We start from the raw sequence: 16138 nt of genomic DNA, 5'->3' as shown, positions 1-16138 counted from the left end.
ATATTTAAAAAAAAATGATCTCAACTAAGTGACCTAACTTTACAACTCAAGTAACTAGAAAAAAGAGGAACAAGATAAATCTAACACTAGCGGAAGGCAATAACAACAATCAGAACAGAAAGAAATAAATTATAGAACAGAAAAATAATAGAAAAAAGCAACCTAGGTGTTGGCTCTTTTTTAAAAAAATAAAATTTACAAAACCTTAGCTACATTAACAAAGAAAGAAAGAGTAACGAAAGGGAGACTTTTTAAAGGAGATATCACATAAACAAAAAAGATCATAATGAACTATTACATACAGTTATGTGCCAACACATTAGATGATCTAAAGGAAATGGTCAAGATTCAAGAAACATAAAACCTACAAAAACTGAATCATGAAGAAATAGAAAATCCAAATCAATCTATTACACATAAAGTGATTTCATCTTATTTGAACAAACTTGCAACAAAGAGCAGCCCAGGACTGGAAGATTTCACAATTGAATTCTACAAAATACTCAAAGAATTAATATCATTCTTTTTTAAAATTTTCGAAAAGATGGATACAGAGGGATCTATGATGAGTACAGATGGAAAAGTCCTCAATGAAGTTCTAGTAAACTATATTAATTTAGTATGAACTAACAATTATTTTGTTCTTTTTGTTCTAGAAATATTAGTATCCTTCTCTCCACATTTTCCCTGGTACATACATACCAATATGAATTAGCACATGAAAACTATATGAAATTCAAGTTTCAAGATTCATAAAGTTTTGTTGCAACATAGTTGGCTTGCATTACAATGGCAAAATATAGTAGTCACTCACCAACCCAGGACCTGCCAGAAGCCCCAGGCCCAGGCAGGTCCAGGTAGGCCCAGCACCGGCCCCATATAAACAAGCAGGGGCTTCCATCCTCATATCAGATAAAGTGGACTTCAAATAAAAGTCAGTCAGAAGGGATAAAGAAATACATTTCATACTGCTTAAAGGAATCATACATCAATAAGACATAACAATCATAAATATTTATACCCCAAACAATGAAACATCTATGTATATCAAACAAAAACCTTCTAAATTTCAAGAATTAAATAGACCTCAACACAATACTGAATGACACCTCTCTTAACACTAGATTCATCTTCCAAACAAAAACTAAAAAAAACTATAGACCTCAATAGTACATCAATAATTTAGACTTAACCAACATATATAAAGTATTCCATTAATCAACAAGTGAATACACTTTTTTCTCAGCAGCACATGAATCCTTCTCTAAAATAGACCTTATGTTATGCCATAAAGCAAGTCTAAGAAAATACAAAAAATAGAGATAGTACTCTGAATTGTATCTGACCATAATGGAATGAAATTAAAAATCAATAAGATAAAAAAGTAGAAGCAAGTCCAACACTAAATAACTCCAAGACTAAATAACACATTACTGAATGATACATGGATAACAGAAGACATCAAGGAGGACATAAGAAAAATTCTTATAGGTAAATAAGGACTCAGATACAACATATCAAAATCTCTGGGACACTATGAAGGCAGTGCTAAGAGGAAAGTTCATAGCATTAAGCGCTTTCATTAAAAGAAAAAAAAATCAAAAAATAAATGACATGACATTGCATCTCAAAGCCCTAGGAAAAGAAGAACAAATCAACACCAAAAGCAGTAGAAGACAGGAAATAATTGAAATCAGAGCTGAAATCAATGAAATTGAAACAAAAGAAACAATTTAAAAAGAATGGCAAAACAAAAAGCTGATTCTTTGAAAAAATAGAATTGAAAAACCCATTGACCATTCTAATGAAAAGAAGGAGACAGAAAACACAAATTACTAAAATTCGTGATGAAAAAGGAAAGATCAGGACAGACACTACAGAAATACAAAAGGTAATTAGAAACTATTTTGAAAATTTATACTCCAGTAAAATAGAAAATCCCAAAGACGCCAACAAATTTCTAGAGGCATATGATCTGCCCAAACTGAATCAGGAGGACATACATAATTTAAACAGATCAATTCAAGAAAGGAAATAAAGACGTCATCAAAAGCCTACCAACCAAGAAAGGCCTGGGGCCAGATGGTTTCTCAGCTAAGTTCTATAAGACCATCAGAGAAAAATTATTAACAATACTCCTCGAATTATTTCATGAAATAGAAAAGGAGAGAACTCTTACAAATCCATTCTAGGAAGCTAGTATCACCCTAATACCAACACCAGACAAAGACTCATCAAGGAAAGAAAACTTCAGACCAATATCTCTGATACACGTAAATGCAAAAATTGTCAATATAATTCTGGAAAATCACATACAAAAACATATTAAAAAGTTAGGACACCACGATCAAGTGGGATTCATGCCAGGGATGCAAGGTTGGTTCAACATATGGAAATCAATAAACATAATTCACCACACCCATAGACTCAAAAATAAGAATCATATGATTATATCAGTAGATGCAGAGAAAGCATTTGACAAAATACAGCATCCATTCATGTTCAAAACACAAGAAAAACTAGGAATAGTAGGAACATACCTCAACATAGTAAATGCTATATATACTAAACCCAAGGCCAATCTGATTCTAAATGGAAAAAAAATTGGAAGCATTTCCTCTAAACACTGGAACAAGAAAGGAATGCCCTCTTTCACACTTCTATTTAACACAGTCCTTAAAACTCTAGCCAGAGCAATTAGACAAAAGAAATTAAAGGGATATGAATAGGAAAAGAAAAACTCAAACTATCACTGTATGCTTATGACATGATTCTACATTTAGAGGATCCAAAACCTAAGAGTCATTGGGATACAGGAAGGTACAGAGGTCCAAACCAAAGGAATGAGCAATCTATTCAATGAAATAATACGAGAAAACTTCCCAGACTTGAAGAATGAGACAGAATCCCAAATCCTAGAAGCCTACAGGACGCCGAATGTGCACAATCATAAGAGATCCACACCTAGACACATTATAATGAAGATGCCAAACATACAGAATAAGGAGAGAATTTTAAAAGCTACAAGAGAAAGGAAGCAGATTACATTTATGGGTAAACCAATCAGGATAACAGCTGATCTTTCAACACAGACTCTGAAAGCTAGAAGATCCTGGAATAACATATTTCAAACACTGAAAGAAAATGGGTTCCAACCAATAATTGTGTATCCAGCGAAATTAAGCTTCAGGATGGAAGATGAAATTAAAACCTTCCATGATAAACAAAAGTTAAAAGAATTTGCAACTAGAAAACCATCTCTTCAAAACATCCTTGGCAAAACATTAAAGGAAGAGGAAAAGGAAAATAACAATGAAAACCAACAGTGGGAGGTAGTACAGTAAAGGGGGAAAAAATAATCAAAGACGAAAAACAAACCATGTTAAGTAACATAAATAAACAAATATGGCTGGAAGAACAACCCATATCTCAATAATAACCCTAAATGTTAATGGCTTAAACTCACCAATTAAGAGACATAGGCTAGTAGAATGGATCACAAAATAAGGCCCAACAATATGCTGCCTACAGGAGACGCATTTGATAGGAAAAGACATACATAGACTGAAGGTGAAAGGCTGGGAAAAATCATATCACTCATATGGACTTCGGAAACAAGCAGGAGTATCCATACTCATATCAAATAAAATAGATTTCAAGCCAAAGTTAATCAAAAGGGATAAAGAGGGACACTACATACTGCTCAAGGGAACCATACACCAACAAGACATAACAATCATAAATATATATGCCCCAAACAATGATGCAGCTATGTTCATCAAACAAACTCTTCTCAAGTTCAAGAGTCTAATAGATCACCATACAATAATCATGGGAGACTTCAACATACCTCTCTCATCACTGGACAGATCTTCCAAACAAAAGTTGAATAAGGAAACTATAGAACTCAATAACACAATTAATAACCTAGACTTAATTGACATATATAGAATATACCACCCAACATCAAGCAGTTACACTTTTTTCTCAGCAGCACATGGATCCTTCTCAAAAATAGATCATATATTATGTCACAGGGCAACTCTTAGCCAGTATAAAGGAGTAGAGATAATACCATGCATCTTATCTGATCATAATGGAATGAAACTGAATATCAATGATAAAAGAAGGAAGGAAAAATCATGCATCACTTGGAGAATGAACAATAGGTTACTGAACGATCAATGGGTTATAGAAGACATCAAGGAGGAAATTAAAAAATTCTTAGAGATAAATGAAAACACAGACACAACATATCGGAATCTATGGGACACACTGAAAGCAGTTCTAAGAGGAAAATTCATTGCTTGGAGGTCATTCCTTAAAAAAAGAAAAAAACCAACAAATAAATGATCTCATACTTCATCTCAAAATCCTAGAAAAAGAAGAGCAAAACAACAGCAAAAGAAGTAGAAAGCAAGAAATAATTAAAATCAGAGCTGAAATTAATGAAATTGAAACAAAAGAAACAATTGAAAAAAATGACAAAACTAAAAGTTGGTTCTTTGAAAAAATAAATAAAATCGACAGACCCTTAGCCACGCTAACGAAGAGAAGAAGAGAGAGAACTCAAATTACTAGCATACGGGATGAAAAAGGCAATATCACAAAAGACACTTCAGAAATACAGAAGATAATCAGAAAGTATTTTGAATCCTTATACTCCAATAAAATAGAAGATAGTGAAGGCATCGATAAATTTCTTAAGTCATATGATCTGCCCAGATTGAGTCAGAAGGATATAGACAACCTAAACAGACCAATATCAATTGAGGAAATAGAAGAAACCATCAAAAGACTACCAACTAAGAAAAGCCCAGGACCGGATGGGTATACAGCAGAGTTTTACAAAACCTTTAAAGAGGAAATAATACCAATACTTTTCAAGCTATTTCAGGAAATAGAAAAAGAGGGATAAATTCCAAATTCATTCTACGAGGCCAACATCACCCTGATTCCTAAACCAGACAAAGACACTTCAAAGAAAGAAAACTACAGACCAATATCTCTAATGAACCTAGATGCAAAAATCCTCAATAAAATTCTGGCGAATCAGATTCAAAAACATATCAAAAAAATCGTGCACCATGATCAAGTAGGATTCATCCCTGGGATGCAAGGCTAGTTCAATATACGGAAATCAATAAATGTTATTCACCACATCAATAGACGTAAAGATAAGAACCATATGATCATCTCGATAGATGCAGAAAAAGCATTCGACAAAGTACAGCATCCCTTTATGTTCAAAACTCTAGAAAAACTAGGGATAACAGGAACATATCTCAATATTGTAAAAGCAATCTATGCTAAGCCTCAGGCTAGCATCATTCTGAATGGAGAAAAATTGAAGGCATTCCCTCTAAAATCTGGAACAAGAGAGGGATGCCCTCTCTCACCACTTCTGTTCAACATAGTTCTTGAAACACTGGCTAGAGCAATTAGACAGACGAAAGAAATTAAAGGTATAAAAATAGGAAAAGAAGAACTTAAATTGTCACTATTTGCAGATGACATGATTCTATACCTAGCAGACCCAAAAGGGTCTATAAAGAAACTATTAGAGCTAATAAATGAATTCAGCAAAGGGGCAGGATATAAAATCAACACGCATAAATCAAAGGCATTCCTGTATATCAGCAACAAATCCTCTGAAATGGAAATGAGGACAACCACTCCATTCACAATATCCTCAAAAAAAATAAAATACTTGGGAATCAACCTAACAAAAGAGGTTTCATTTTATACAATGAAAACTACAGAACCCTAAAGAGAGAAATTGAAGAAGATCTTAGAAGATGGAAAAATATACCCTGTTCATGGATAGGCAGAACTAACATCATCAAAATGGCGATATTACCAAAAGTTCTCTATAGGTTTAATGCAATGCCAATCAAAATCCCAATGGCATTTCTTGTAGAAAGAGATAAAGCAATCATGAAATTCATATGGAAAAATAAAAGACCCAGAATAGCAAAAACAACTCTAAGCAGGAAGTGTGAATCAGGCAGTATAGCTATACCAGATCTCAAACTATACTACAGAGCAATAGTAACAAAAACAGCATGGTACTGGTATCAAAACAGGCGGGTGGACCAATGGTACAGAATAGAGGACACAGAAACCAATCCACAAAACTACAACTATCTTATATTTGATAAAGGGGCTAAAAACATGAAATGCAGAAAGGATAGCATCTTCAACAAATGGTGCTGGGAAAACTGGAAATCCATATGCAAAAAAAATGAAACTGAATCCCTTTCTCTCCCATTCACAATAGTTAACTCAAAATGGATCAAAGAGCTTGATATCAAATCAGAGACATGGTGTCTGATAGAAGAAAAAGTTGGCTATGATCTACATACTGTGGGGTCGGGCTCCAAATTCCTCAATAGGACACCCATAGCACAAGAGTTAATAACTTGAATCAACAAATGGGACTTACTCAAACTAAAAAGTTTTTTCTCAACAAAAGAAACAATAAGAGAGGTAAATAGGGAGCCTACATCATGGGAACAAATCTTTACTCCTCACACTTCAGATAGAGCCCTAATATCCAGAGTATACAAAGAACTCAAAAAGTTAAACAATAAGAAAACGAATAACCCAATCAACAAATGGGCCAAGGACCTGAACAGACACTTCACAGAGGAGGGCATACAATCAATCAACAAGTACATGAAAAAATGCTCACCATCTCTAGCAGTCAGAGAAATGCAAATCAAAACCACCCTAAGATACCATCTCACTCCAGTAAGATTGGCAGCCATTCTGAAGTCAAACAACAAGTGCTGGCGAGGATGTGGGGAAAAGGGTACACTTGTACATTGCTGGTGGGACTGCAAATTGGTGCAGCCAATTTGGAAAGCAGTATGGAGATTTCTTGGAAAGCTGGGAATGGAACCACCATTTGACCCAGCTATTCCCCTTCTTGGTCTATTCCCTAAAGACCTAAAAAGAGCATGCTATAGGGACACTGCTACATCGATGTTCATAGCAGCACAATTCACAATAGCAAGACTGTGGAACCAACCTAGATGCCCTTCAATAGACGAATGGATAAAAAAAATGTGGCATTTATACACAATGGAGTATTACTCTGCATTAAAAAATGACAAATCATACAATTTGCAGGGAAATGGATGGCATTAGAGCAGATTATGCTAAGTGAAGCTAGCCAATCCCTAAAAAACAAATGCCAAATGTCTTCTTTGATATAAGGAGAGTAATTAAGAACAGAGTTGGGAGGAAGAGCATGAGAAGAAGATTAACATTAAACAGGGGTGAGAGGTGGGAGGGAAAAGGAAAGAGAAGGGAAATTGCATGGAAATGGAAGGAGACCCTCATGGTTATACAAAATTACATACAAGAGGAAGTGAGGGGAAAGGGGGAAAAAACAAGGGGGAGAAATGAATTACAGTAGATAGGGTAGAGAGAGAAGATGGGAGGGGAGGGGATGGGGGATAGCAGAGGATAGGAAAGGCAGCAGAATACAACAGACACTAGTATGGCAATATGTAAAACAGTGGATGTGTAACAGATGTGAAGCTGCAATCTGTATATGGGGTGAAAATGAGAGTTCATAACCCACTTGAATAAAAGTGTGAAATATGATATGTCAAAAACTATGTAATGTTTTGAACAACCAACAATAAAAATTTAAAAAAAAATTATGTAAGCTAATGGAAAAAAAATGTCCACCAGAAAACTTCTAGAACTAGTAAATGAATTCAGCAAAGTAGCAGGAGATATATATATATATATATATATATATATATATATATATATATATATTCCATTTATATATATATTCCATTTATATATATATATTCCATTTATATATATAATCCATATATATATATATATATATATATATATTCCATTTCTATACATCACTGATGAATCCTCTGAATGAGAAATTAGGAAAACTACCCCATTCACAATCTCCTAAAAAATAAAATAAAATAAAATACTTGGGAATCAATTTAACAAAGAGGTATAAGACCTTGACAAGGAAAGTACACTATGATCAAGTGGGATTCATGAACACTAAAGAAAGAAATTGAAAAAGACCTTAGAAGATGTAAAGATCTCCCATGCTCTTGGATAGGCAGAATTAATGTTGTCAAACTGGCCATACTCCCAAAAAGCACTATACACATTAAATGTGATACCAATCAAAATCCCAACATTATACAGCATAGAAATATAAAAAGCAATCGTGAAATTCATTTGGAAAGATAAGAGACCCAGAATGAGCAATGCAATCCTTAGCAAGAAGAGTGAAATAGATGGCATCACTCTACCAGTTGTTAAACTATACTACAGAGCAATAGTAACAAAAGTGGCATAGTATTGGCACCAAAACAGACATGTAGACCAATGCTACAGAATAGAAGACACAAAAACAAACCCACATAAATACAGTTATCTCATACTAGATAAAGGCATATATATATATATGCCTTTAAAAACTTGGAATGGAACCATCATTTGACACAGCTATCCTATCCCTTGTTCTGTATCCAAAGGACTTAAAATAGCATACCACAGTGACACAGCCATGTTTATAGCAGCATAGTTCACAATAGCCAAACTGGGGAACCAATCTAGATGCCCTTAAATAGATGAATAGATAAGTAACTTGGAATATTACTCATCAATCAAAGAGAATAAATTATGGCATTTTCAGGTAAATGGATGGAGTTGGAGAATATCATACTAAGCAAATTAAGCGAATCTCAAAAATACTAAAGGCCAAATGTTTTCTCTGATAAGTAGATGCTAATCTATAATGGGAGGGAGGGCATGGGATGAGTGGAAGAACTTTTGAGTTGGGTAAAGGGGAGGGAGGAAAGGGGAGGAAGCATGGGGATAGGAAAGACAGTGGAAAGAAATGGACACCATTGCCCTAGGTACATGTATGTTTGCACAAATGGTGTGACCCTACTTCGTGTGCAATCAGAGAAGTGAAAAATCATGCCCTATTGGTGTACAATGAATTGAATAGCATTATGTTGTCATGTATAACTGATTAGAATAAATAAATAATTTTTTAAAATATGGTAGACATGAAAGAGATCATATGGCCCAACCATAGAACCTAAAATATTTGCTCTCTGGCCCTTTACAAAAGGAATTTGCTAATCCTTAGGACAGAGCATGAAGAGAACACACATCAGAGGATGAGGTATTAAATACAAATGTGATTATCACAGGATATTTATGCAAGAGAAATGAGAAAGCTCATCTTACCAGACATATAAGGATAATTTATTTCAAATGTTTAAAAAACTGTAGAGAAATTTTAGGTTTCTGAATGAGCACATTTATCTTTGTTCATGCAATGTTACATCTCAAATTTTAGGATTCAGTCCTTCCCAATTAATCTCCTACCAAAAAATGACAGATTTAGTGCATCTGTACACCACCTTCCATTTATAATTTTGCAATAATTAATTAACAGAATAGATGGTGGAATGAGATGGACATCATTACCCTACGTACGTGTGTGACTGTACATATGGTGCAATGCTACATCATGTACAACCAGAAAAATGGTTGTGCTGCAACTGTGTACAATGAATCAAAATGCATTCTGTTGTCATATTTACTTAATCAAAATAAATAAATTAGTAAAAAATATTTAATAAACAACACATTTGGGGCATGATTCTTAGTTATATGTGTCTAGTGGTTACAAAACAAAAGCAATTATTTTAAGGACACATAGGATCCAAAGAGAAAGAATTAAATAAAAGTAACTGGTTAACAGTTAACAGATCATTGACAAAGCAAGACAGGTTGAGGAGGCAACTCTGAGATCAGAAAAGCAGAATGTTGCTTCTAACACAAGAAGAGAGATTAAAGTATGAGTGAGGAATTATGATTAGAAACACAAACAAGTGCTGGTCAGGAGGACCTAAACCCACAGATGAAGGAGCTGCTTCAAAGGGCATGGGGCAATAGTTCTGAAACATTACTCCAAACAGGGACAGGATAAAATGATACCACAAGTTTTCCCCTCTACTCTCCAATTACCCATACTTGATAAACATACACAAAAGCCAGAAGGCAAAGAAGCATAGGAAATCCAGTTCCCTGTGAAACAAGCCAGAACAGGGACTCCTAAGAACACTTAGGTGAGTGATTGACTCAAAATATAAATACTAAGGAACACAAAATAAAACAATCAAAAATAGGGTAAATGATGTCCATCTCATTTCACCAAAAATAAATATGAGAAAAGAAAGTAGATGATGGATCAAAATGATCTAATATATAAGCAAAAATTATAAAGAGAAAATAGAAACAAAAAATTAACAAAAATCATTTCTTGTATTATTTTTCTCTTACCCCTCCTTTCCTCTTATATGTGATTTTGTATAACCCTGAGGATCACCTTCCAATTCCATGCGATTTCCCTTCTCTCTCCCTTTCCCTCCCACCTATCATCCCTGTTTAATGTTAATCTTCTTCTCAAGCTCTTCGTCCCTACCCTGTCCTTGGTTACTCCCCTTATATCAAAGCAGTCATTTGGCATTTGTTTTTTAAGGATTGGCTAGGTATACGGGGTAAAAATGGGAGTTCATAACCCACTTGAATCAAATTGTGAAATATGATATATTAAGAACTTTGTAATGTTTTGAACGACCAACAATAAATTAAAAAAAAATTAACAAAAAATAATATAGCATAATTTCTCAGGTTAGAAGTTAATTAATTTCGACATAGAAAGGGCTTCAATATAACCAGAACACTGGATGACAAAAGATACCATGTAAGGATAAAAATCTCTTGGATATCTCTACAAAGAAAACAAGTAAGCCACACAATAGTGAATGAGAATAATAAAAATGCCCTTTAATTTCTGAAGAGAGGTAAAAGACAACAGAGAGGACTTCAAAAGTTCAAGCCATATGTTTTAAAAAATTGAAATTCACCAAGCTTTTAAAAATATTTATTGCAGCCAGGCATGGTGGCAAATGCCTGTAATCCCAACGACTTGGGAAGCTGAGGCAGGAGTATCATGAGTTCAAACTCAGCCTCAGCAACTTAGCAAGGCCCTAAGCAACTCAGAAAGACCCTGTCTCTAATAAAATATAAAAAAGGGCTGGGGATGTGGCTCCATGGTTAAGCACCCCCGAAGTTCAATCCCTGGTACCTATTTATACTTTACATTTTCTCTCATGCAGTTCTTATACAGTTTGCATCCCATAACTGTTTCTCAGTAAATATATGTTGATTATATACAAATATATTCTATCAGGATGAGTGAGCAAAACCACAAAAGAGGAAGACACATATTCTGAAGGAGACAAGACTAAATATTCTCAAAACACAGGGGTGTAGACTGTCTAATAGAAACTGGTAAAAAAGGAAAGTTCTCCAGAATGTCCCCGGAGTAGAAAAGAGGAACTGAAAAAGCTGAACTTCCTTACACTGAAAATAAAAAACTGCTTATGCTGAGGACAGACACCACGGAAATTCAGACAGACAAGTTCTCTGGCTAACTAAATTATATATAGTTTATATATATATATATATCTTGACTTTTGCCCTATTTTGCCTCCTGTCTTTTATAAAAACTTTCCCACTCTCCTGAGCTGGCCTTTCCTGCCCCCAAAGGAGATCTGAGACAGAAATTTCTCCTCTATCTTCCTCAAAGCAGGCTGTGAATAGACTTATTTTTCTGCCACCTGCCTCAGAAATTTTCATGAGGTGATGAGCAGTAAAGCCATTTCCTGAAGGAACAGAAATTCTGAAACGTGGAAAAGTAGAGACAATTTGTAATTTTATTACAGAATTTTAACAAAATCAATATCATGTAATTATTTAAATTCTGCAAAAACCAAACATTACAGGTAATTTGATCTTAGTTCATTATTTGGCTCAGGAGTGAACAGAATAATTCCAATACATTATGAAGTTACAGAGGAAGAATGAAAGAGGCAGAATGCAGATGTGATTAGCTATTAGCGTGAACTTCAATGAGAGGAAGATGACAAGATAATCCTACATTTGAATACTCAAGAAACTTTATGGGCATAGTCTTTAAAAATATAGTATAACAAACTATTCCTACAGATGTAAATAAAGGGGATCTTTATAGACACAAAATACACACTGTGGCATTAATATAAAAGTTTTTAAAACTGTGAAACTAATCAAGAGCTATGGGTGTTAGAATTGGATTTCCATTTTTATGCATAGTAAGTGGGAGGAGGCATGATCAGAGGGGTCTTTTCCAGTATTATTAATGTCTTATTTTGTGATCTTTGTGATGCATATACGTATGTATTGATTATAAAAATTAATTATGACTTGTATAATTTTCTTTATATATATGTACTTTATGATGAAAGTTTTAAGCTGGGTGCAGGGGCTCACACATGCAATCCCAGGGGTTCAGGAGGCTGAGGCAGGAGGATCAAAAATTCAAAGCCAGCCTCAGCAACTTAGTGAGATCTTAAGTAACTTAGTGAGATCCTGTGTCTAAATAAAAATATTTAAATAGGGCTGGGGATGTGGCTCAGTGGTTAAGTGCCCCTGGGTTCAGTCCCTTAAAACAAAATGAACAAAGAGTTATACAACAGCAAGAAACTTTTTAAGAATTGAAGAAGAGGATTTGAGGGATGTAGATTATTCATGTGTCTGATCTATCAAGTTTTTTCAGTATTAATCTTGTAATAACAGTTTGTATTAGTAATTTGTGTAAATATTGCATTTATAAGAATATATGCATTACTTGATAATTATAAAAAGTTCAAGAGATAACGTTTTACCCTGGAGTTGCATGCTTCAACATGCATATATAGTTTAAGAAATTATTGCAAATAGTGCTAAGATGACATATAAAAGAAGTAAAAATAAAAAAATATATCTATATTCGTAAAAATAGCATAAAGTATACACAAAACGGTAATCACCAAGTCATGATTTTTTCAAGTTCTTGAACTTGAAGGAATTATATAGGAATCTTTACATTTGCTCTAAGTATTTACTTAAAAATCTGAAGCAGTTTTCATGACTATTATGACCAGCTGGTGAATGGGTATACTATTTGTCTTATACTACTTCTGCTTGAAACTTATAAACATTTTTTAACATTCTAATATTTTGTTCTGACAAAACAACAACAAATATACAAAAACTGAAAAAGGAAGTTGTTGTAAACCAAATACTTTCATTAATATTCATAAAATGTAGTATAAGTCTTAAAAGTAGTAATGTATAAAGAAGGATAAAACTTACATACCATAGCAACACCTGCATCATAGTTTTTATTGCATATTGTTCCAGGAAATGTTGCTCCCATATATTTAGGATGTTTCCTGTAACTACATCATTATAGTATTGCTTTTTTATTAAGTTTGCTATTCGGAACATTATAATCTTATATATTAAGTTAAATATATCATAAAATTTGGAAAATGACTTTGTAAACATACTAAGTTCCAATCTGGATAATACCCAATACATTATACAAAATGCTCAAATTATTGAAAACTGTCTCATTTAAATACCAACTTTCCTCACCTAAATCCTAGATTTGATGTATTTTATTATCTCAAATTCAACTTACTTACATTTATTATACATTCACTGTTTTGATCTCTAAATGTTAAAAAGAAGATAATTTTTAACTTGAGGAAGAAGCAAACTTACCTGTCCTAAAGAGAAGCTTTTATTTAAAATTAAATTATTACACATTTCACACACACACACACACACACACACACACACACACCAAATCCATTTGTTTGTTTTGATTTGGGGGATTTTTGATACTGAGGGTTGAACACAGGGGTACTTGACCACTGAGATAAATCCCTAGTCCTTTATTTATTTATGTATTTTTAAATGTTAAGACAGGGTCTCTCTAAATTGTCCAAGCTGCCCATGAACTTGTGATCCTCCCGCATCTGCATCAGCCTCTTGAGTCTCTGGGATTATGCATATACCCCACATACCAGGTCCCACAAATCCTTTTTAGTTGAAAACTAGACATGAAATACATTAACATAAATGAAGTCACCAAGATGGGAAATTTAACTGAACAGTGTCCTTTTTACATCCTTAATAAATTACAAATAATGGTGATATTATAAAAGTTAATGAAATGCAGATTATTTTCATATTAATTGTACTTTAAAATACACTGATAGAAAATTAACTGCTATTACTTTTATTTTAATGATATTTCTAACTACATCATCACCTCCCTGGCAAAAGGTATACACATATACATATGTGTATATATATGTGTTTATACACATATATATATGCACAAACACACATATATATGGGCTTATATATAACACACATATATAAACATTTTTAAAAGCTCCTATAGAAAATTGAGGAACACAATATATTTACCAATTTATTAACTTAATGAAATTATTATGCATTTGTCTTTAATAATGTAGAACATTGTGCTTACATAAGTAAATGAGCTATGTCATGGGGCCGTAGGATAAGATAGTTCCGTTTCCATGCTAAAAATCTTTGTAATACGTCATCAGCATCCCCACTGGTAGAAATTTGGTTTTTATGTGACCATAATTCCAAGGAAGACAGCATAACAGTCAATTTGAACTGGGTAAACATCTAAAAATAAGATTCAGGATATATTTTTCAAGCACATAATCATTATATTAAAAGGGTACATAGAATATAAAAAGTTCATTTGAGTATTTTGAGTATTAAGTTAATAATAGGTATTCAAGTCATTAATTGGCCAGAATAAAATGAAAAGTATTTTCAATTATTTTTTCATAAAATTGGAAATATGAAAAGTTTAAAACTTACAGTGTTGACAAGCCCAATAATCTGGACAACTTTCTGTGTTACAGCCATTATTTCAGATCCCATATAATCATACTGAAAAACAAGTTTCAGTTTTTAGGATTTTTTAAAAATACAAAGATAGCAATTTTTTAGATGGTGAACCTATCTTGATGATACCAGGCAGGAAAACAATTGTTTGTGTCACACATTTTAAAACATGCTACCAGAAAGATAATAAATTTATAATTATATAAAACAACAAAAATAAAGCATACATGGGCATTTAAAATGGATTCCTGTTTTATATGGTAGTGACACTTCATGACCAATGTAAATCCATATCAAGTATAACCACAAAAATGGGATCCTAATTGGAATAAGGTATACTTATTCTACATATGTATTTTCTGCTAACATGGAAAAATAATTTTAAAAGATACTCTCAAGTGGTTAACGAATACTAAAACAATTCTGCAGACTTCTCCCTATCATAGAGGAACTTCTTGAGTCAGGCATTTTCTATGAAACAGAGGGAATCAAAGTATGTCTCACTACATGCTTGGGAAATTAAGAAGAGTAAATAAACAAAGAAACAGAAATATTAATTGAAATTCAAAAACCTATCAATAGCAAGAAAGGCAGAAGTCACCAAGGTGTGTCACAAAGGAGTCGATAAGGTTTACAGAGAACAAAGAGAAGAAAATACAAAAGGACACAAGAAACATAATGCCCTTTATTTTTCGCAAATTCTGGAGAAGATATAGTTTCATATCTGGGGCTTAATGAATATCCTTCATCATTTCATTTTTTTCATTATGGAAAATGTTTAATACCTCTGTCAAAATCACCAATCTTACAAGTTGAAAATAAGGATTTCTACCAAGTATAGCTGTATATATATTCCTGGATGTTGATTCACCATTGGAATAGTTAATAAATTAGGTCCACTTCTTACAGAGGTTGAAAAAACAGCAATGTCAAAATAACCATGTATTTCTATTGCTTGAATTTAAAATTAAATATACTCTAGGTACAATATTTTCTCTGTTATACAAAAGATATTGCATCTGGTAGATGGTAGATAGATGAAAAACACACAAATAAGAAAAATACTAATTTGTAATAATCTGTAAATACTTAACCTTATCAAATAATAGATAAATAGTTTTCTACATTAGATGTCATAACAACTCAAGTGGTATTGTGAGGTCCAAAAGTTCGTAAGCTGTTTGTCAATATGTAAGAGAAACACAACAGTGCTCAATCAGTAGAAAATGTTACCTATCATCAAAATATGTTGAACAAAATTGAGATAATTAAAAGAAGAAATTCAGTGAGATCAAAC

General features: G+C 33.2%; 1 protein-coding gene across 1 annotated transcript in view; it reads right to left on the bottom strand.

The window, feature by feature from the left end:
• The window catches only part of ADAM18 (ADAM metallopeptidase domain 18), a gene marked incomplete at both ends in the record, with an annotated part of 136663 nt that overhangs the window by 80210 nt on the left and 40315 nt on the right, over nt 1–16138 (bottom strand). The window contains 3 exons of the mRNA XM_081269702.1: nt 13259–13340; nt 14447–14613; nt 14815–14886. Of these exons, the coding sequence (XP_081125828.1) occupies nt 13259–13340; nt 14447–14613; nt 14815–14886 (321 nt within the window). The remainder of the gene's footprint in view (nt 1–13258; nt 13341–14446; nt 14614–14814; nt 14887–16138) is intronic.

The sequence above is a fragment of the Spermophilus citellus genome (assembly GCF_964194105.1).
Source record: "Spermophilus citellus genome assembly, chromosome: 16".
Taxonomy (NCBI): Eukaryota; Metazoa; Chordata; class Mammalia; order Rodentia; family Sciuridae; genus Spermophilus; species Spermophilus citellus.
Note: the sequence above shows the minus strand (reverse complement) of the source record. Positions and strands in the feature narration are given on the sequence as shown.